The sequence below is a fragment of the Ictidomys tridecemlineatus genome, chromosome 10 (assembly GCF_052094955.1).
Source record: "Ictidomys tridecemlineatus isolate mIctTri1 chromosome 10, mIctTri1.hap1, whole genome shotgun sequence".
In the NCBI taxonomy this organism is placed as follows: domain Eukaryota; kingdom Metazoa; phylum Chordata; class Mammalia; order Rodentia; family Sciuridae; genus Ictidomys; species Ictidomys tridecemlineatus.
The window spans coordinates 54,593,391-54,617,137 of NC_135486.1; the positions used below are offsets into that span (position 1 = coordinate 54,593,391).

At 36.8% G+C, this 23,747-nt stretch overlaps 1 protein-coding gene and 1 non-coding gene across 7 annotated transcripts in view; both read right to left on the minus strand.

The window, feature by feature from the left end:
- Drc8 (dynein regulatory complex subunit 8) overlaps positions 1-23,747 on the minus strand; it is a 123,771-nt gene that overhangs the window by 31,049 nt on the left and 68,975 nt on the right. For all 6 annotated transcript variants that reach the window (XR_013426590.1, XR_013426589.1, XR_013426591.1 and 3 more), the window contains one exon: positions 6,029-6,105. Coding sequence is in view for 3 of the 6 variants with exons in the window: in XM_078022952.1 (XP_077879078.1) it covers positions 6,029-6,105 (77 nt within the window). In the remaining 3 variants the exon portion in view is untranslated. The remainder of the gene's footprint in view (positions 1-6,028; positions 6,106-23,747) is intronic.
- Positions 23,220-23,323, minus strand: LOC120887793 (U6 spliceosomal RNA). The gene has a single exon (XR_005731116.2). It is a non-coding gene; the product is annotated as a U6 spliceosomal RNA (small nuclear RNA).

Genomic DNA, 23,747 nt, shown 5'->3' on the forward strand with positions numbered 1-23,747 from the left:
AGTTTACAAAGAAACTCTTATCTCCTGCAGTGAAAGAACAGGCTCAGTTATGCAACATATAAAACAGGAGGGATAAATTTCTGTGAAAGATAATATAATTATTTTAGGCTTTATAGGCGATATAAGATCTTTGTTGCATATTTTTCTTGTTTGTTTTTAGAATACTTTAATAAATGTTAAAACTGGGCTGGGGTTGGTTATAGCTCAGTGATAGAGCACTTGCCTCGCAAGCATGAGGCACTGGGTTCGATCCTCAGCACCACATAAAAAATAAATAAATAAAAATGTTAAAACCATCCTTAGCTCAGCCTATACAAAACAGGCTGTGGGAAGGATTTGGCCTGGGTTTTGATTTGACATCCCTGAAATAGAAAACATAATAATTCAGTATATCCAAAGGTGTTTAAATGCTTAGCCAACAAAGGTATTTAAGGTCAAGGTCCTTATTGCAAAACCCTGGCAGGCTGACATGTGGGATGCAGCAATCCAGATGGAGGCCCCTGAGGATGGTGGTTGGGTAGATCTCTTGGACACTCTGGACATGCACCTTTACCCAAGTACATGGTGGCACTTCTGCTGTACTGCAGAAGACTCACCAGGACCCTTGTCTGGAGCTTCCCCACCTCCTCTCCCAGCAGACAGATTGATAAAATGTGAGTTAAATCCCAGCATAACCTGGCCTGATACTGGAAGAATGAGGCTATACACTGAAATAGCAAAAGAAATTAGCAAGAAGCTAGCTAAGTATCTCTGAGATAGGATGAAAGTGAATTACCCACAGCTGACCAAGAAGGCTGGAATACAACACAAGATAAGTAAGAATGCTTTAGGTCCTTTCTCAGGACATAGGACCTAACACATTGGCCAGGAACCAAGAGATAGGGCAAATCTGCTGCCAGGATGGCCCTTACGGACCTAAATCAAGTGATGGCCAAACAGTGAGTAAAATAAAAAGGTCAGCTAATAGGTGGGCAGGCTAGAATGGATATATCATGTATGAGTCAGAAAACCCACCTGAAGATTATGTTCCATGGGAAGAGAGTAGAATGGACAATGTACTGCTCATTAAGAACCCCATGAACATGCTGGTGAAAAAGGCAATAGCATTACTAAGTTCTGCCATGGTCTCCTCCGCAGGCCTGAGTTGACAAGATTAGGCAGTCATAAATCTGGATTTGTTAATACCTATGTAATGATTTGCCAGCCAACTCCCTGAAACCCTGGTAACAGAAACCAGATGAGAATTGCTAAACCACAGAAGCTAAGAGGTCTCATATCATGACCAGTAAGGTGGAAGAGGGAGCTAAGGGAAACTGCAGAGATGCTTAATAGAACAGTGAGTGAGAAGTGAAATAGATGGATAGCCAACAAGGATGCTTCTTAACATCTAAAACCAAGAAAGGTCAAGAATGGAAGAGCGCAGGAGGCTGAGGATGGTCACCCCAATAAAAGGCACAATGCTTGCTTAGTTCCTAAGCTTCAGTTAATAATTTTACCTACACAGGTCTTATTTGTCAAAATCTTTTAGTTCTCCTTTAAAATTAATTTAAATCCTCCATAATTCCACTTAGATTTGAACTTCAAAGAATATAAACCTCTAAATATCCTTTCTACTTGTATTAAAATGCTATTATGTCCTTCTGGTTACCACATGCTGTAGATCTGAGAAACTTAATATCAAAGGAAGGACTGTTAGGTAAACTGTATGTCAACAAGATTTCTACTGACTCCTCTCATAGCTGCCAGTTTTTAGAATATCACAAACAGGAAGAAAAGCAAGTAACTAAATATAGAATATTGCGTGGATGATGATACTGATTTTTTAAATGGTCTATAATAAGTGATTTTTTTTCAATGATCTATTTCAACATAAGATTTCATAAGATTTCAAGTTGATCTTTGAGAAGCAAAGAGTTGAAAGTGTAGAAATTAAAAAGAGAAGTGGGTTTCTACACAACATTCAAGTGGACAACAACTATGGAAGTGAACACAGATTTCAACTTTTTATAGAATAATTTTAAAGCATATACACAAATAGATTAAAATAGAACATTTAGCAATATGACATGTTTCCTTAGATGTTTATTAAAAGCTTCAATTTCCTATAGACATTTTATAAATATGTGTTTTCCCCTTGTTTATTTGGGAAAGTTCAAAAAGGATAGTGAAAGCTATTTTAAGTACATTACTAAAATTTAGCTAGAATAAACTATAGTGTTATACAAATACAGAAGAACACAGATAGGTTACTGATCCATAACTATTTTAAACATTTCGTAATTTTCAAAGGCCATGTTGATGTGCCTATGAAAAAGGTAAAGGCAAAATAAAACTTTGGACTAGAGCAGTGGCATATACTTGTAAACCTAGCAACTCAAGAGGCTGAGGAGATTTACAAGTTTAAGGCCAGTCTGAGCAACTTAGTGAGACACTTTCTCAAAATAAAAAATAAAAAGGGCTGGAGATGTAGTTTGGTGGGAAAGCACCCATGGTTTCAATCCCCAGTACCAAAAAATAAATAAATAAATACAAATGAAAACAAGAACTTGAGACCTAAGCATCCACTGTGGCTAAGTGTCCAAATCAGTGAGACAGTTTATGGTAGAGAGTTACCTGCAGAGCAAGCAAACCCAAATAAGCACCAAATGGCCACCAAGTAACAGGTGACTTCTTATAGCTATTAAATTTAATCCTCAGAAAAACATTTATTATTATTATACTTCTTTGTCAAAAGTGGAACTAGGTTTTGAAAAACCAAGCAGCTCTCTGCACATAGTTATAGGCAGAGACTATAGATTTAATCCAGATCTTCTGATACTAGCTGTAGTATTTGTTCTACTTTGGCAAACTTTTCTTGTAAAAAGCCAGATAATAAATATTTCAGGTTTTGCAAGCTGCAGAGTCTCTGTCCACACTACAACCTTGTGATAAGAAAACAGTTACAGATAACGTGTTAATAAATGGATCTAACCAATGTTCCATAAAAATTCATTTACAAATATAAGTGGTGGGAAGAAATCAATTTGGCCAGTGTTATGGCTTGCCAATCATAATATACATTAAAACATTAATATACATTAAAAATTACTAAAGATTCTCCTTTTCTGACCTTCAGAGTTATTTTTCATTTCTGCTCTGCTTATTCTACTGAACACTCAACAATTATTATGACATCATATATTCATCTTCCCATTTCTAACTCTGCCCTAGTGCACTGGGCTGCCTCTCTCTAACACCAATTCCTTTTATTTTTTATTTTTTGGATAAACACTTTAAGGTATCTTTCTTTTCTTTTCGTTTCTTCCTTTTAATGTGAATACCAATACTGGAAAAATGTTTTGCTTTGTTTTTCTCCTACTCTTAGTAAAAATACCTTTTTGGAATCTCAAAATGGAAAAAGAATGCATTCTTAAAATTTTCAATATCCTCACTGAATATTTTTAAATGTTAATGAAAACTTGATACTGCTTTCTATTTTCCAAGGTGCTAATATCTGTGCAACAGTGTCATCTTTGTAATCTTCCATGACTTAATTATATATATTTCTCCAGGACTCAAAACATGTCTTGTAAAGTAGAAATCAGATGCCTTCTTAAGAAAAGTACTGTATTTCAGAACTTGGGTAGGCAGATGACAAACAAAATAAAATTAGATAAAGTTGTATTAAACCAGACTGTAGCTTATGATTCAACTTAGAGCACTAAAAATCATGGAAAATTATTATCATTCACGTAAAACTATATTATCATGTGCTGTTCTTGATTCATTTTCATTTTCATTTTATATAATGTCAAATAAACCACCTGCCATGCTTCTTCCTCCTAGAGGGAGAAGCATGGAGGGTGGTTTATTTACCATTTAAATTATAGTTGCTTATACCCATTTAAATTATAGTAGCTAAATACTAATTCTTAGAATTCACAAAACATAAAAATGAACTGAAGTTTTATAAATATTTTATATGTTTTGAATTTACTTCAAATTAGTTTCAACATTGGTCCCTGAATTAACATACTTAAATAAAAATCATTTTTAAATTCTAAAAAAAAAAAAAAAACATGTCTTGTTAGATATCATTCTTTATATATATATATATATATGCATTTTTTTTTTAGGTGTAGAAGGACACAACACAATGCCTTTATTTTTATGTAGTGCTGAGGATTGAACTCGGGTCCTGCCGGTGCTATGCAAGCGGCTCTACTGCTGAGGCACAATCCCAGCCCCAAATATCATTCTTTTTTTAGGGGGTGGGGTGGGACGGGGGATTAAACCCAGCAGTGCTCTCCACTGCCCTTTTTATTTTTTATTTTGAGACAGTCTTGCTAAATCACTGAGGCTGGCCTCAAACTTGTGAATCTCCTGCCTCAGGCTCCCTGATGCTGGGATTACAGGACATATGCCACTCACCATTTAACTTACTCCATTTACTTTGAAGCAAATTTTGAAGTATTATTATAGAGAAACTGTCTTGTCCAGATCACAATTCCTTCTCTTAACAAAATAATAAATAAGCAAGGAATGTGCTAGGTATGCAGAAAAAGAAGGTAAATAAAATTTCACTTCTTTGCCTCTCTATCTTATCCTCTTTATTAATCCCTGGCCTCTGCCAAAACTCACAATTTAGATAAGCAATTCTGAAAAGCTTCTTCTCCTGCTGTGGCTCAGGTAGCTTTATCCCCCTAAGGTCTGTGCTTTGTCGAACTGAAAGCTGCACTTAAAATTAGATTAGGGCTGAAGGTTTGGCCCTAATAAAATAAATAAAGTACATGCCTAGCATGCACAGGGCCCCTGGTTTCAAAGGAAGAAAAAGGGTAGGAGGAAGGAAGGGAAAGGAAAAGAAAAGAAGAAAGAAGAAGAGGGAAGGATGAAGGGAGGGGAAGATAGTAGACAAAAAAAAAAAAAAAAAGCCAAACAGAAACAAAACAGGAAAGCCAAACAGGACATGAAGGTCTCTGGTCTTGTGTTGCTCATCTGTTGCTTAATTCTCCAGAGACTTAGCTATAGGAGGCTACGGTTTTGGATTAAGCTCCTGTATTGGGCTCCAAAAGACCAAGCTAAAAATCAAAATGGAGTCATACTAAAGTTCAAGATCATCAAACCAAAATTAAATTGTTATCTTCTTTTCCCAGCAATCAAGAGACAGAGAATAACCAAATATTTCAAATAGACCATTTTGGATTGGCATAATAATTAAGTTCTGAATGTTTTAATCCTCACCCCCCCCACCCCCACAACACACACACACACACACAAACACACAACCTGGTGATAATCAACCAGTTATTTTACTGTTGTTCTATCTTCCTTTGCCTGCCTTATAAGAAAGTAAAATAACTAATAGTCTTTGTTCTTTGCTTCTGCTTTCTTTGGCTTTTCTCTTTAAAATCAACTCCTCTGCTCAGTTTATATGCTTAGTCTACTTTATGGAATGAAGTGTTGCTCAGTTTAGGATCACAAAATAAAACCAATCAAGATCTTTAAATTTGTTGTGATTTTTTTTTAACATCAGTATTTCAAATAATGGTCAATATAAAGTCAGGATATATAAATATAAATATATATTTATATTTATATATAAAAAAGTCAATATAAAAAATATTATTCTGTTACTAATTGTTGTTCTAAAAGTTTTTTTAATTTCCTCTAATAATTATAAATTCCTTAAACTCAGCTTCTTTTTCTGCTTCTATTTATTTATTTACTATATGCCTTTCATTTGTCATTGGTCTTTCTGCATATGGTCAGTACATTGTATCTACTGGCCTTTCCTCACCTAATTTTAAAAAGATGATAATATTAAAGTGGATTTTATTAGATTAATTATGTTACTTGATAATAGTCATTTCTTCAATATATGATTTAAGTTTTTTAGGTCAGCTGGTTGATATACACAGCTGCCCTATTATTTTCAAAGAACACATTCAGTAGTTTAAAGAATTTTTAATTTCAAGTAAGGATTACAAAAAAAAAAAGTTAGGAGTCAGAGCCTAGGAGAGTTGATTGGGCAAGATTTCCTCAGCCCCACCTACCTCTGCAAGCAGATCATGTAGCTCTCCTTCACTAGGGCAGCATCCTAATGACCTGATAATTGTCCCAATTTCTCTGGGGGAAAAACAGAACAAAACAAAACAAAACAAAACCACTGTCAATAGTTTGAGAATAAACTCTTAAAAGGCAAGTATTATATAAATTACCCAGTTAAATAATTATCTCAATGATTCCAGATCATAGGTAGCATAGAAAACCAAATCACTCTCAAATGGGGCCTTCATTTATTGCCATCCATCCAAGCTGGCAACCTATGCTGGGTTCACAAAATCTGACTACTTCAATAACTTAAGAAAACCATAAAAAAAAGCACACAAGCACACAGAGGTACCTTTTCAAAATCCGGGGATGGCTCTGTGACCCTAGGGGTTCATAGAAAGAGAAAGAGTCACAGGAATTCTTTATCTTATATAGGGGACACACTAGGGGAGTTTCCATGAAACATTCTATCCAAAAAAGGGCAAAGGGTAGGATTACAAAGGGACAAGGAGGCAGCCTACTCCAGTTGGGCAACACCAACTCCCAGTGCTGCACCTTTCAATCTGAGCAGAGGCAAGTCCACTTGCATTGCAATAGGTGTGATACCAGTCCAGTACCTCTTTACTCAGGACTTAAAGGTGTGGGCACAGCTCCTATCCAGGGCGGCCCCCAACACTCATGGTTATAAAAGATATTTTCTGGGGAAAGGAAAAGGCAAACAAATGAACCAAAGAGAGATGAAAGAAATGTTTTCACTGACTGGCCAAAATTAAAAAGTCCTAGAAAAGGAATAAAAAGAGAAAGAGGGAGAGCAAGAATAAGAAATGCCCACCTCTTGCCAGCTGATTTTAATTGTTACTTAACTCTTGGTCCTGAGTTTTCACATCTGTAAAATTAGGATGCTGATATCTACATCCAGAAGTTTGTGGTGAAGTTTACATTAGTGATAGGAGTAAAATGGAGGAGTATTTTAAAGGAGGGTCTGTAGTGCCACACTGCCAGGGGCCAAATCCTAGTTCTACAACCTGCCAGAGCAGGTGGGTACCTGATTACATCTCCTAGTAAGTAGAACACTGCATCTTTTTCCAAACACTTAGAACTGAACTGAAGACACACTAAGAATCAAATATAATACTATACAACCATATATGTAATACATATTATATAATACATACAATATAGTATATATAATCTACCATATATGTACATATATCTACTATAACATGAAGCACAGCTCTTGGGAGAGTAGCCATGCAAAAAATTACTCCTTTTCCCCTCCCCTACATTGTTGTATACAATGTAATTCAGTTCAACAAATAATCTAAGAAAAGTATAAATTCTATTTAATGATCTCTGGTTATAAAGATCAGAATTTATATTCAAATTAAATAACTTCCACTAAAAATTATTAAAATTAAGGTCATAGTATTTGAATACTAACTTAACACAATTTCCCTTAAATAGAATATTTCTTTATCATTCTGGATAAATTTAGTGGAATTTTATTTACTCCCTATTTTACTGGGAAAACATTTTAAGTAAGAATTTTTGTATTCTTCAAGAGGTTGCAGAATGACTACAAACTTAACAGAAAAACCTAAAGTCAATAACTATGGAAGACAGGATTATTTTCATTAATATTTTCCTTCATAATAAATGAAAGTAAAACAAAACATAAAGGTCAACTGTATTTCATACCTCCTATGAGTAACTATAGTCATAGTTTTTGTGTTATTTTTTATGTCTATATCCCAAACCTAAGCAGAATCTGAACATGATAGTATTACTGGAAACTAAAAATATTTCTAAGATTACACTTTCTCTCAATACATCCCTAGAGGTGTTCTGTGAAAATTGACAACAGCAATGAAGTAAATATGCTATGTGAAACTTCAGACTGGCCACTGTATACATGATAAAACATAGATAATGAGGCAGGGACAAAAAAAAATGTGATTTTTGTAAAGATAGACTTTCCCCTTTACAACATTCTAGGCCTCTTAGCACATTGACTTACAGAACTGCTTAAAACTTCAGAGTCAGAGGGACAAGCTAAAGCTGTGTTAACTTACAACAAAAGGGAGGACAGGAAAGGTAGGTAGGAAAGAGACCTGATAGGCCTTGCAGGCAAGAATTTTGAAAGAGGTAAATGGAAGAAAAAAGTTCTAGGGGCTGGGGATATGGCTCAAGTAGTAGCACGCTCGCCTGGCATGCATGAGGCACTAGGTTCGATCCTCAGAACCACATAAAAAAATAAAATAAAGATATTGTGTCCACCTAAAGCTAAAAAATAAACATTTAAAAAAAAAAAGAAAGAAAAAAAGTTCTAGGCCTGTGCTTTCCAATATACTAGCCACTAAACTGTATCTGGCTATTTAGCATTTGAAATGTTACTAGTCCAAAGTGAGATGTACCAGAAGTAGAAAATGTGCACAGATTTCAAAGATAATATAATACCGGGTTTCTAAAAGGCACACGGGTCACTCCAGTTGAACTCCGCTGACTGGGCTGCACAAAATAACCACACAAGAGACACAAATATTTTTTTCTCTGGGGTCTCTGTGACAGCTCCTCTGACCTTAAGGGTCCGCAGGAAGAGAGAGAGAGAGCACATGAAGCTATTCAAATGAGGCAAGAGGTCAGATTTCAGGGGGGCTGAGTCTATCTTCTTGATGTCCACTGACAGAGGTTAACTGACATCTAGGTAGACCACACCTAAGGGCACAGTAAGAAAAGGGGACACACACAAAGCACTTTCATGAAACATTCTGTCCTAAACAGGGCAAGGGGTTATATTACAAAGGAACAGAGTAACTCCACCCATGGGGATGTAGGAAGGCACGCCCAGGCACAAAGACACAGACACTCAACCCTAGAAGAGCAGGGCAGTCTAGCAGCATGGGTGCCTGATGCCACATCACACAGGGGAGTTAACTCAGTCACGTGCAAGGTTGGTCTCCCACAGTATAAAAAGACAGTGTAAAATATTTTATTAATATTTAATAGTGATTACAATATTAAAATGACATTTTAGACATTCAAATCTTAAACCTATTAGGTTAAACTAGACATACTGTTAAATTAACTGTGCCTATTTCTTTTTTTACTTTTTTTTTAAATTGCTATTAGCAATTTTAAAATTCAATGTGTAATACTCCTTTTGAATAGTGCTTTTCTAGGGAATAGCTGCCATCCTGAACTAGACTTTGAGAAGAGCGATAAAGAGAAAATTATAATAACATCATACTGTGTAACAACATTCCCCCTTATGCCTCTCTGAGAAACTTCAAACAATATTTTAATTGTCCATGGAAGGAGTGGAATAAAATTTCTAAGTAGTGTAACTACAGTTGATAATAATTGATTATATATTTCCAAACAGCTACTAGAGAGGGTTCTAAATGTTCCCAACACAAAAAAGTGATATTTGAAGTTGTATATATACGAATTACCTCCATCTGATCACTACACATTGTACACGTGTGTTGAAATATCACACTGTATCCTATAAATATGTTTAATTATTATTTGTCAATTAAAATTTGTTTTTTGTGGGGCTGGGGATATAGCTCAGTCAGTAGAGTGTTTGCCTTGCATGCACAAGGCCCTAGGTTCAATCCCCAGCACAACAACAACAACAAATTTTTTTTTTTTAATTTAAGATAAAGCCTAGCTTTGTTGCATAGGCTGGTCTTGAACTCCTCAAGTGATCCTCCTGCTTCAGTCTCCTGAGTAGCTGGAAATACAAGTACATACTACTGTATCTGGCTCTATGTCAACTAAAAATTTTGATAATTTTTTTTAATTTAAATTGTTTTTAATGCTTTTTGTACACTGGACTGTGATTTCTTTATAATATATTTATTTCTAATATATTCATATAGTGAACTCAACATGGCCGTTCTATATGCAAGTTAAGTACTATATATGAGATTATAACACAAATTTCTGTATTTTAACAACTAATATTTTCTCTTTTTCTAAACATTCTTTTAGTTGTTGATGGACCTTTATTTTATTTATTTATTTATATGTGGTGCTGAGAATCAAACCCAGTGCCTCACACATGCTAGGCAAGCACTCTACCACTAAGCTACAATATTTTCTTAATATCTGATTTGTATAATATTTGGAAAGTACTTTCACATATACCATCTTACCTGATCTTCATTCACTTCTTCTCCATCCTAGGTATCTAGGAATATTATCTCAATTTACAGATAAAGAGATTAAAATTAAGTATAAATGATTTAACCATGGTTACATAGCTAGCAAGTAGCAACATTAAAGTTAAAATGCATTTTTAGTAATTCCAGATCATACTCATTCAACATAATGAATAAGAGTACCTACTATGTGCCAGAGACTAGGTTAGGTACTAGGGATACAGAAATGAATAAGATAAAAATTATCCTTTCTCTCATGGAATTTATGTTCTAATGGAGAAAACTGACAAACAGGCAATTATTATAATAATAATAAAAAAAAACTGGGCAAAGGGCAGTGGTTGGTAAAAGGTATCATGGGGATACAGAGAAGGCCCCTAACCTAGACTGGAATTGTAGATCCCAGGAGTAGCTTCCATCAGAATTGACTTTTGAACTACTTAAAAGCATACATAGGAAAAGAAATGTTTCAAGCAAAGGAGACAGCATACTTCAGGCCCTAAGTTCACGGAGATCACTTGCCATTCAAGGATCAAAAGAAGTTCAGCGTAACTGGAATATAAGGTTTAAGACAGGAAAGAACAAGAAAGTAAACCAGGGCTGGGGTTGTGGCTCACTAGTCAAGTGCTCGCCTAGCATGCATGAAGCACTGTGTTTGATCCTTAGCACCAAATAAAATTATAAATATTGTGTCCACCTAGAACCAAAAAAAAAAAAAGTAAATTAGAGTCCTGACGAGTGGCCAGATTACATGGGACCTTGAAAACCATGCTAAAGAGTTTAATTTCTAATGCTACAGAGTAACACTGAAGGATTTTTAAGTAGCATGGTGACATGATTAGACTGAAGTAATGACATAGTCATACATGTGAGAAATGATGTATGTTCAAAGTTTTTCACTACAGCATTATTTGTAATTATTTTTATAGGCTAAAACAAACCAAATGTCCAATAATAGGCTGATTAAATAAATTATGTTTTATCTATACAATGGGATAACATTCTTAAAACAAAAGATATTCTTTATATTCAGACTTGAAATGATGCCCCAGATACATTATTATGTAAACAGGGTGAAGTGCAAAAAAAATTTGTTACCATTTGTAGGGTTTTTCTCTAGGTTAGAGATGGAGCTCAGGGGCTCACACATGCTAGGCAAGTGCTTTCCCATAGAGCTACATGCCCAATCCCATTACTATTTAAAAGAAAAACAAAGGAAAGAAGAAATGTATCTCCAGTCTGGCAGTCTGCACAAGGAGTAAGTAACATTACCTGGAAAATAGGTAATGCCTTGGGGAGAGTTAGTGGCAAAACAAAGGCTGGAGGAAGCTTTACAGTATATTTACCTTTTGAACCTTCTGAATTTCAAGCAAATGAATAAATAAATCTTAAATAACTTAATAAAATAAGATGAATATCCTAGTTGCAAGACATAAAACTGCTGCCATAACCAAGAAAGACAAGTACAGTTGGTCTGACCAAAGGGCAGTAATGAAGGACAAGAAGAGTAAATTAAAAGCCCAGATAGTAGAAATCCATCAAACCTCATGAACTACTGAATATAAGAAGGGAAGAAGATCATAAAAGAGGTAAGGGTGAATTGGTAATGAGTTAGAAAAAAGGTGAGAAACAAATTTAGGAAAGAGGGAGGTGAAAAGTTCCATTCTGGATATGTTGAATTTCTAAACATGCATATATATTTTTGCTTCTATTAGTGCATTATAGTTGAACATAATAGTTGAGTTCATTTGGACATAACCATACATGCATGGGATTTAATTTACTCTATTTCAGTCCCTGGTTTCCCCACTTTCCTTCCCCTCCTTCTTCTCCCTACTCCTCTTCCTCTGTACTATTGGTCTACCTTCCATTTATTGATCTATTTATTCTTAATTAGTGCTTTACAAATATGCATAAAGGTGGAATTCACTGTCATAGAGTTATACATGCACACAGTATAATTTTGTCAAATTCATTCCTCATACCCTCCCTTTTCTTTTCCCAATCTCCTTTTTTTATCCCACTGACCTTACATCTATCTTCATGATATCCAACACCCTCCCTGCTTATTCCCCTTCCTTTGCTATAGCTCCAATATGCACATTCTTGCTGGCTTCCAAGCTCTGACCATGTTTCAGAGTTTTATTTGCTATGAGCAACCGTGAGGGATAAGATGACATCTTCCTGCCAGTATAAACAGCAGGCCTGTTTACTGCTTGCTATAAAAGCAGATGATTCCCTAAGCTCAATATTGCTTTCTGCAACGCTACCATTTTTTGTGCAAGCATCCATCTGGGTCTATCACTGCAGAACTCTGAGGGCAAGGGTAACTGACACCCATAAGATTAAGCTCATGTCCCCTGCTATGCCCACCATGATGAGGTCCTTTGTCACTGACCTGGGAGTGTCATGCCAAGGAAGATATTTTAAAACTTTAGGACCTGAGAGATGTGAGCATGTCTTAATACTAGTGAGAATAAGCCAGTGCACAGGAGGCAATTCACAGAGTGAGTGGTCTCACTGAGGAAGGGCAAGGTCTGGGCCAGGTGCTTAGTGTTGGGTGTCCACAAGGCCACCCCCATCCTAAGACCTGCAACCTGCAAGTTGCTACAGGAGAGAGATGGCAGGGTCTTCCTTATAATCTTACGAAAATTCAGTCTCCCTTCTTCTGCCTCTCTTTAAAGAACCCATCACCCAAAGGTACCAAAAACATACAGAGAAAAAAAAAAAAAAAACAACACCCTTTCCAACAAATGGTCCTGGCAAAACTGGATATCCATATATAAAAGAATGAAAGTAGATCCCTATCTCTTACTCTACATAAAAGCCAACTCAGAGTGGATCAAACACCTAGGAATTAAATAAAAAACTTTGCCACTGTTAGGGGGAAAAAAAAAAGGCCAATACTCCAACATACAAATGCAGGCAATGACTTTCTCAATAGAACCCCTCAAGTTCAGGAACTAATACCAATAATTGAGATGGGATGGCCTCAAATTAAAGATTTTGCACAGAAAAAGAAATAAGAGTATAAAGAAAGAGCCTAGAGAATGGGAGAAAATCTTTGCCAGTTACTCTTCTGACAAAGGATTAATATCTGGAATATATAAAGAATTCAAATCAACATAAAAAAATCCAAGTAATAAATGGGTAAATGAATTAAACATATTTCTCAAAAGAAGTCCAAATGGCCAGAAAATATATGAAAAAAAAAATATTTAACATGTTTAGCAATCTGGGAAATACAAATCAAAACTAGACTGAGATTCCATCTCACTCCAATTCGAATGAGAGTCATCAAGAATACAAATGGTGGTGCAAACCTGTAATCCCAGCGGCTCAGCAGGCTGAAGCAGGAGGATCACAAGTTCAAAGCCAGCCTCAGCAAAAGCAAAGCACTAAGCAACTCAGTGAGACCCTGTCTCTAAATAAAATATAACATAGAGCTGGGGATGTGGCTCAGTGGTCGTGTGCCCTTGACTTCAATCCCCAGTACCAAAAAAGAAGAATACAAATAACAATAAATGCTTGTGAGTATGTGAGGGAAAAGACATTTTTACACACTTTTGGTGGGATAGTGGTTGTAACTAGTACAACCACTATGGAAATCAGTATGGGGTTCCTTAAAAAACTAGGAATGAAACTACCATGTGACCCAGCTATACCACTTTCAATGTTTATCCAAGAGAATTAAAGTCAACATACTATGGCCAAGTTATGGAATCAGTCTAGGTGTCCATCAACTGATGAATGAATAAAGAAAATGTGATATATATAATGGAGTTTCACTCAGCCATAAAGAAAAATGCAATTATGTCATTTGCAGGAAAACGGACAGAACTGGAGAGCATTACATTAAGCCATATAAGCCAGACTGGAAAGTCAAGGGTCATATTTTTTCTCTCATATGAAAAACTAGAGGGAGGAAAGAAAAGAAGGACAGAAGGAATGAAGAGAAAAGAAATTAAAAGAAAAGGATCTTGTGAAAACAGAAGGGAAGACAACAGGGTAGAGGAAAGGAATCAGGGAGGGAGGAGGGGAAGTCAACAGGAGGTACTGTAGAATGAAATTGATCCAATTATGTATATGAACAAATATGTCACAATTAATCCAACTATTATATTGGATTATGCATCAATTTTTAAAAAACACTTTTTTAAAAAAGAATTTGTTGCTATCTTCTTCTCTTATGAGCTAATCTAGCAAGAGTGGCTATCTTTGCCTAGGTGGACCACAGAAAACACTATCTTCTTTCTCTCTAGTCTGAAAACAAAAAGGCCTGACTGATATAAGGGGGAAAAGGCAAAATCCTTTTGCTGATGAGCCCACAATAAGCTGAAGAACAATACAATTCTCTCAAGACCTTTTTCTGTCCACCAAGACACTGACCCACTAGGGTCTGCCATCTTTTTTTTTTTTTTTCCTTTCTCTATTGACCAAGGTTCCCCTTCTCCTGCAAGAAGGAAATATCTTCACGTATGCTCTAGAAGCTTCAGTGAGGTCCCCTGTGCTGTCTCTGTTTCTGGCCTAAGATCTCATCAGTACAATAGTTTTCCTTTCTCCCATTTCTCCTCAAGACATGCTGCACTGGCCTTGGCATCCCAGTGCAATACAGGAAAAGAAGAGAAGGAGGCACAAAATCTATTAATTAATATTGAACTTTTTACTGGTCTTGGCAAGTGGGGGAATAAGTTTTGATTGGGCTTATAAAAATGAAGAGACATGACTTATCTGTTGCCTTCAAATTGTTATCATACAATTCCTATCTGTATTCATTTGTGGTTTAGAAATGGAATGATTAGGAAATTCCCACAGAGACTCTTTCTTCTAAGTAGTACAAGGCAAGATCTTTGCTGAGAGTGAATGGGAAAGAAAAAAGAAGCCAAGATTTGTCATTCACTCAACACTACTTGCCTCCACAGGGCCCCACATCTCAGGACACCAAGCCCTGGCCTTTCTCTCACATTCTACAGCCTGAACTTAATTGGATGAACTGTATTTTTGCATTTTTTCTGTGTGCCCCTCTAGAATCCCTCTCCATTATTCTCTACCCCTCCAAGTTTCCCTAGGACCTACCTCTTTCTCTTTTTGTATCCAGCTGTCTTGCCTCAGGTTTCCTGCCATGCTTAGTCAACAGAGGCAGAGCACTGCAGTCTTCTATTACTGAATAACAAGCTGCCCAAAATATAATTAGCTTCATAAACAACGCTTTATTATTTTTCACAGTTGTGAGTTGGCTAGGTGGTTTCTCAACTGGTTTTGCCTGGGCTCACTCATGAACCTGTGTTTAGCAGTTAATTAATCTATACATGGTTCTCAATGTTCCACAGTCAGCCCTTCAAATTTTCCATTATCACCATCCTGAACTCTGGGCCCCTTCACTTTCCATCCTGCCTGCTCTGTTAACATATAACCCTGAACAACTCTAATTTTCACTTTCTTTGTTCCTACAAAGCACTGCTAGAAGAAAACATTTAACAGAAAAAACCATGGCCCACCACAAATTCATTCCATCCAACACCAAATGTATCCTAGATGGTGCCTAACAATTCTTCTATTCATCTCTGTTGATTCCTAGTAAACTCCCCCACAATACCTATTCTCCATCATCTCTGCCTCAAGCTCCAAAGCACTACTCTGTTCCCCTCAGCAGAAGGTCTATCATTTTCATTACTGAATAGATGTAAACTGCACCATCCCTGGTATCACTATTAACTCCATACCCTCTTTACAGTCACTGTCTTTGGACCAGGAATTGTGAGGTCCACAGGGGATATAAGGAGATAAGACCAGGTGCCCACATCACACAAGTAGGCCCCAAAGGAGAACCTTGGGGTGCAGTGTCCCATCAGGGAAGACAAGTGCTATACCCCACCTCCAGGAGCTCCATCCACAAGACCAACCTTCCCACCCAAATAACCTTCACCATCCTGAGGATGGAGATACAAGCAAACAACAGAAAACACCACCCATTGGATGAGAATGGAAGCAGGAAAGACACTAATCTCCAACAAAAACAAGACTTGAATCTTCCTTGAGATTTCCCCTCCCTCCCCCCACCCTCTCCTGCCCTCACATCCCCAACGTTTGTGAAACCAAGTATTTTTCATGAATTAGGCTACTGAGGACTGGGATGTTTGAACAGTATTTACAGTGGTGTTGTATATTCTTTCACCTCCTATTTTTACACTTTTTATTTTTCTTAATTTTTATGTTTGTTTTCTGTAGTCTACTGTCTTCCCACTTACTTGTCTCCCCCAAATCACTTTGTCTCTCTTCTCCTGCTACTAACCAACTTCTTTAAATTCCTCTTTCAACATTCCTAAGATCTACTAACTCTATATCCTCACCTCCTACCCCCTCAGTTTCTCATCCGACACCTCATCTGGGTTTTTGGTCCACCATCAGAAACTGTAGACCCTATTGCAAACCTACTGTTTATGTTGTAGATATCTTGTGACAAAAACCGTAAACATCTTAATAGCGGCTATTTGGTTTAAGACTGTATATTGTTTCTTTTTGGATCTATTAATATTGTTCTTCCCCCTAAAGGAGAGGTATTGGAACCCTGCAGGGACACTATAAGCTTATAGGGTAAAAACTAACACCTTGGATCTGCAGTGCTAGAAGGGAAAACACATGAACAACATGAAAAAATAAGGGAAGAAAGTGCCCCAAGCAAACCAAGAATCCATGGCTAGCATAACAGAAGAAATGACAGAGAAGGAGTTCAGAATGTATATAATTAAAATGTTCTGTGAATTAAAGGATGATATAAGAGAGCAAATACAGCAGCAAAAGATCATTTCGATAAAGAGCTACATAAGCAAGTACAGTAAGCAAAAGGAGATTGAATTTCAAAAAAAAAGAAACCAAACAAACAGAAATCCTTGAAATGAATGAAACAATAAACCCTCTTGGTGGGTGTTAACTTCACTGTTGGCTCAAGTGTGTTCCTGACAAACCTGCCTCTACCTCTCAGTATCTTCATTCTTTCCTAAAGGAATAAATCAGTTGTTTCCTCTTTTGCATTAAATACTGATGTCTTCCTTACCTTAAAAAAATATTTTGATGCATGCTTTACCACTCCTAATCATTCTACTTCCTTGATTCCTTTCAACAATATCAATACTAATACTTTTTCTAAATTATTTCCCTCTCTCTCTCCTTTTAAATGTGATTGAACCCAGGGCCTTGCAAATGCTAAGTCAGCCTCTATCACTCTATCCCCAGCCAGAAATGACTTCTCTTTTAACTGCCAACTCCATGTCCCACACATTTAATCCACACCTAACCTTTGCAGAATCCTGCCATCACTACTCCAAAGTTAGACCATTCTCTCTTACCTACTTCTCTCCTTCTTTATCTTTTCTCCCTCCTTCTCACCATTCCTTTCTTCCACATTTCTGTCTCCCATTCTTCCTCCCAAAGCCACTTGCAGCCCCCTGCCCCTGAACCCCTGGTTGCAAGATTACCTTGATTATTTAAAGTATTACAGAACAAGCAGTATAATAGATTTGGAAAAAAAAAGATCACTGGTGGGGCTGGGGTTGTGGCTCAATGGTAGAGCGCTCGCCTAGCACATGTGAGGCCCTGGGTTCAATTCTCAGCACCACATAAAATAAAATAAAGATATTGTATCCATCTACAACTAAAAAATAAATATTTTTTTTAAAAAAAGATCACTGGTGGCCTTAATAAAAACACTTGCAGTGAGTAAGGGAAGAAAAAACTCCAAAGAGTACTGTTGGCAAGAAAATTAGATCCCAGTGACATGACAGAATACGCAATTGAAGAACATGGCTATTTAAACAGAACGCATGCTGGGCATATTGGCACATACCTGTAATCCCAGTAACCCGGGAGGCTAAGGAAGGAGGATTATAAATTCAAGTCTCAGCAACTTAGCAAAACCCTGTCTCAAAATAAAAAATAAAAAGGGCTAGGGATGTAGCTCGTAACAGACCACCCCTATTCAATCCCCAGTATGGGGGAGGGGACTGCACACCACAACCAACTACTGTTGCACCATGTGGTAGGTGCAGTTCTAACGCAGTGCATGTACTAATTCACTGAACCACACAACAACCCTGTAAAGGAAGTCCTACAATTATCTTCATTTTACAAAGGTGGAAACTTAAGCTCAAAGACACTAAATAACTTGAATAGGATCATATATAGTCAACATATTCAACTCCTAAGAACTACGGAAATCTTGATGAAAGCTGTGAAATCTGACAGAGGAATGGGGATGAGAACAAACAAAAACTTTCATCATGTGAGAAAGGCAGATTAATTAGCTTTCTGGGTTAGGAATGGACATTTCCTCCAAGTCTAGAAAAAAAAAAAAAAATTCTCACACCTCTCTCATATCTCTTTTGCCAGGATCATGATCTGTGTGGATGTGAGAAAAAAATACCTTCTGGCTATCCGGTTAGTATTAGTGGAATACAATCATACGGCGTTTAACCATGTATATCAGCCTCTGTTTTAAAGTGCTTTAAATATTCTTATTCACTAACTCCTCACAGCAGCTCCCTGAGCAGGTAGTATTGTTTTACAGAGGAGGAAAACTGAACCACAGAGAGGTCAAGCAATTCTTCCAAGATCACTAGTAAATAGTGGAAATGGAATTCAAACACACACAGCCTACAGTCTATGAGATTCACCATGCAACTGCTATCTCTCAAACGTTCAATTTTAAAAAGCTCAATTAAGTATTTAATTAGACTTAAAAGAACCTTGCAGGGGGGAGGGGTACTAGGGATTGAACTCTCGGGTGCTCTACCAGGGAGCTACATTGCAGTCCCGACTTTTTTGTTTCGGGGACGAGGACCAGGGATTGAAGTCAGGGGCTCTTGACCACTGAGTCACATCTCCAGCACTACTTTTATTTAGAGAGAGGGTTTCACTGAGTTGCTTTAGTGCCTCATTGTTCCTAAGGCTGGCTTTGAAGTCACAATCGTCCCTCAGCCTCCAAAAATCAATAGGATTACAGGCGTGTGCCACCACACCTAGCTATCCAGCCCTTTTTATTTTGAGATAGGGTCACACTAAGTTACTGAGACTGGCCTCAAACTTGTGATCCTACTGCCTCAGCCTCCCGAGTAGCTGGGATTACACACATTAGGTATACACATCCAACTAAAGCAGAACTTCTTGATGATAATGACTATAACAAGGAAGTTCCAAAGAGACATCTGGAGATACCACACCATAGAAGCTTTGAAGATAGATCCAAGGGCCACAAGCTGATGATCTGAAGGACAAATTTGACCCTCAGATGATATTTTCTTAACATAGGGTTCGTTTATGATTTTGTTTTTGTTTCTTAGTATTGGGGATTGAACCCAGGGCCTTATGAATGGTAATCACGTGCTCTACTACTGAGCTCAATCCCAGCCTGTTTGTTTGGAGCATATACACATGTTGTAAATACTATCCTGTATTCTTTCTGATTCATACATTTCTAGACTGGCCCCCATAAGAATCTAGGTTTATTAATCCTGAAAAATACTAGTTTTGTACTATTTAAGAATTTACCTACAAGAAGCCAGGGAATGAACCAAATGACCTCTTAAGACTCTCTCCAAGTGCTCTGATTCCCACATTATTTTAAAGAACATTGCTATAATTTGGATAAGTATTCCCCAAAGATCCATGTGTTGAAATCCTGGTCAACATATTAGGTAGTGGAACCTTAAGAGATGGGGCCTAGTAGGAGGAAGTTAGGTCACTGGGGGCATGTCTTAGAAGGGATATTGGGGCCCTGGTTCATTATTTTTATTTTTTTGCTTCTTAGCCACCATGATGTGAACAGGCCTCCTCCACGGTTTACTCCTGGTTGGCCTTTTGGTTTTGGGCTGTAGACTGAAACCTCTGAAACTCTTGAGTCAAAATAAACCTTTCCTATTTTTAAATTGATTAACTTGGATATTTTATTACAGTTACAGAAAGCTGAGACAAACACACATAAACATAAACCTGGCTTATAAGAAAATGGTCTTGATCTTGGAAAAACTACACTAAAACATTCCAGTGTTGCCAAGTTTTTGATTTTCAATTCTGCAGTACAGAGTAAAAATGTTGCAATTAATGGTTTTTTGTTTGTTTTTGTTTTTTAGTTATGGTTGGACATTTATTTATTTAGTTTTATGTGGTGCTGAGGTTTGAATCCAGTGACTTCCCATGTGCTAGACAAGCACTCTACTGCTGAGCCACAACACCAGCCTCACAATTAATGTTTTAATTACATATTAAATATTGAAATTAATAATTGAAACAGGATTAAAAGATATCTTTAATAAGCCAAAGTGATACGTTTGTATAACACAAAAGAACAAATTATTTTATAGTTTACATTAAGATGTTTGTTATCATTTATCACTTTGGTTTGGATTGCTGAGAATAAAATGTGAATATTTTTGGTTTTTTAGAAAAAAGATTTCTATTTCAAAAATTTCAATCTAATAAATTGTAAGAATGGCATATTGAACTGCATGCTTTCACCTAGATTCACCACTTAAACATTTTATTATCATTATTACCATCATTTTGCTGGACTGTTAGAGAATAAATTGTAGACATTGTAACAGTTTCCTGAAATATTCTAGTGTAGATCTTCCAAGACCAAGAACATTTTCTTATAAGCCATAAGGTTTATGTTTGTGGTGTTTGTCTCAGCTTTCTGTAACTGTAATAAAATATCCAAGTTAATCAATTTAAAAATAGGAAAGGTTTATTTTGACTCAGAGTTTCAGAGGTTTCAGTCTACAGCCCAAAACCAAAAGGCCAACCAGGAGCAAACTGTGGAAGAAGCCTGTTCACATCATGGTGGCTAAGAAGCAAAAAAATAAAAATAATGAGCCAGGGCCCCAATATCCCTTCTAAGACATGCCCCCAGTGATCTAAGTTCCTCCTACTAGGCCCCATCTCTAAAGTATCTAAAATACTTATAATGAAGTAAAAGTTGAGATCAAGCTGGATACTAGTCTACCATGCCTTAGAGATAAAAGTGCATAGAAAAGAAGGAGCCAGTGATAGAGGCAGTAGTGCGAACTGTTACCTGATGCTATATGATAAGAGCTGGTTTTATGTTTGACTTTTATGGAACATGGGGTTCAAGTCATTAGAAACAGAAATGCCAAGCTCTCTGAGGATGAGCAGCAGTTCCTAGCTGAACCGGTCAGACTGACCTCTAGCCTAGAAGGAAGCTCACCAGGCAAGTACCTTTAGGGGCAACCAGTTGATTACACCACTCAGTAAAAGCAGGGTAGAGGGAGACTGAGAAGAAAAAAATATAAGGGCAAATGAAGTAGGGGCAGGGAGGTAATGTTTAAACACTAACAAGTCCCTTATTCTTGAATGTCTGTTTCTTCAAATACAATAAAGTGAAATGAATTTATTTCAAGAAGCCTCCAAAGAGCTAGGGTGAAGTTCATTGGTAGAGTATCTGCTTGGTGTTTTCAAGGCTCTGGGTTCCAGCCCCATCAATGGAACTCCCAAGTTCCTGAGTCCTTGAGATGAAAGTAAAGGGCAATTATAGCAGAAGCAAAGATGACTCAGAGCTTCCCTTGTTTGTTCTCCCATGAACTGAAATATGAGGACAGAGGAAGAACGAATGATCCTCTGAGCCACTCTTACATCATAATTCTGGTGCCAAGAACATGGAAAAGCAGCCTAAGGGACCAGGTAGGCCCTGAAAAATTCCAGATGGTACTCCAAATGGTATCTGGATGATCTGGGATGCTGGCCACTGTAGAGGGAATTAGGGTTCACAGCTCAGCCTTAGGAGTAGTAAGGCTCCCAGGGGTGAGCTAAGGAAAAAAGAGAAAGGCAATAAAGAACAGCAGCCAGAAGAAGTTCAGGCCACTAGTTATGAAAAAGAGTTAGAGGTTTGCAAAGGGAGAAAACTGGAAGGGAAAATGTTGAAAGAGATAAAAATATAGTTTCAGGAGACAGGGACTAGAAATGTCAATGCTTAATAATGAAAGTAAAGAAAGAAGTTCAGGGGCTAAGGGTATGTATAGCCAGTGGCAGAAAGCCTGCCTAGTATGCACAAGACCCTGGATTCAATCTCCAGCAAAAGAAAGAAAGAGAAAAAGAAAAACGTTTATAAGAAGGGAAAAAAAAGATAGTTGACAATAACTAGAAAGCAAAGCAAAAGCCAGGTTCAGTGGCGCATGCCTGAAATCCCAGCAGCTGGGAAGGCTGAGCCAGCTTCAGTGACTTAGCAAGGCCCCTAAGCAAGTCAGTGAGACCCTGTCTCTAAAAATGAAAATACATAAAAAGGCTGGGGATGTGGCTCACTGGTTAAGGGCCACTGAGTTCAGTTCCTGGTATCAAAAAAAAAAAAGTGAAGCAAAAATAAAAAAGCAATTCATAGTCATATATAATATTGCAGTTGATTTATCTATTTTATTAAATGAGATTTTGAATCAAGTGAATTTATTGCAAATTATTTTAAAATAAGCTTTTTAAATGATTTTATTATTATTAAAGTATTTAAAAATTCCTAATGTAACTTTTAAAACAACTTCTTTAAAAAGTGAAGCCAGTGTAATAAAATAAAATTAAACTTTTTTTCAGGTTTAATAATTCCTTCTTTTTTGTCAGGCTTTTGGAAGAAAGTAGAGAGAAATGGTTTAAATAAACTCATCTGCAGACAGTAGCCTGCTGATCGACTGGCTCCTCACGAGAAAAAACAGTCCTGACTTGTGGCATTGATTTGAACAGTGTTGATTTGAACCATGTAAATATGCCCACCATACCCAGTTCCAAGCTATTGACCATCAACTTGAAAGTCACTCAAGGTGGCATCTGGGAGAAATGTGTAAGTAGCATTCCACTGTAAAGTATGTTCACCAAGCATACACTAGACATACATGACCTCAACTGCATAAATAAGAGTAAACTGTAGTAAGGTCATTGGGAAATGGTAAATTTTGAGTTTTTATAAACTTTGGGTTTTTTCATTCTTAACAAAAAACATTTATTTTACATTTTATCCAGAATAACTTGAAAAAAAATACGGGGCACTTCATGAGTTAGTGTGTAATCACTGTATAGGGGATATGCTAATCTCCATATTATTCCAATTTTAGTATAAGTGCTACCAAAGTGAGCACCCTTGTTTTTAATACATTTAATTAAGTTTTTATAACTTGAAAAATATAAACTAATTTTTAACAATGGCTTGGAGAATTCCTGAAAATTTAGCACTCGGCTCTTATGAGCTGGTCCAAGTCAGCATGATTTGCCTCCAGCACACTCCGAATACTCTCCCCCACACCCCCGCTTTTATACAAGTTAATATTCTACCATAAGACACAAAACAGAAATTAAATACAACTCTTTTTTGGGGGGAGCTTTAAAATATTATCTTCCTCCTTTTAAATCAATTTTATAGGATTTTTAATAAATTACCAACCTGTCAATTTTGATAGGGTTTATGGAGAAAATTACTGTCTCCTACAAAGATTTTTATTTTTTTCAAAGGTTTTTAAATATGCAGATGAGTACTATTTGTCTTTGGCAAAGTATGGAGATGTC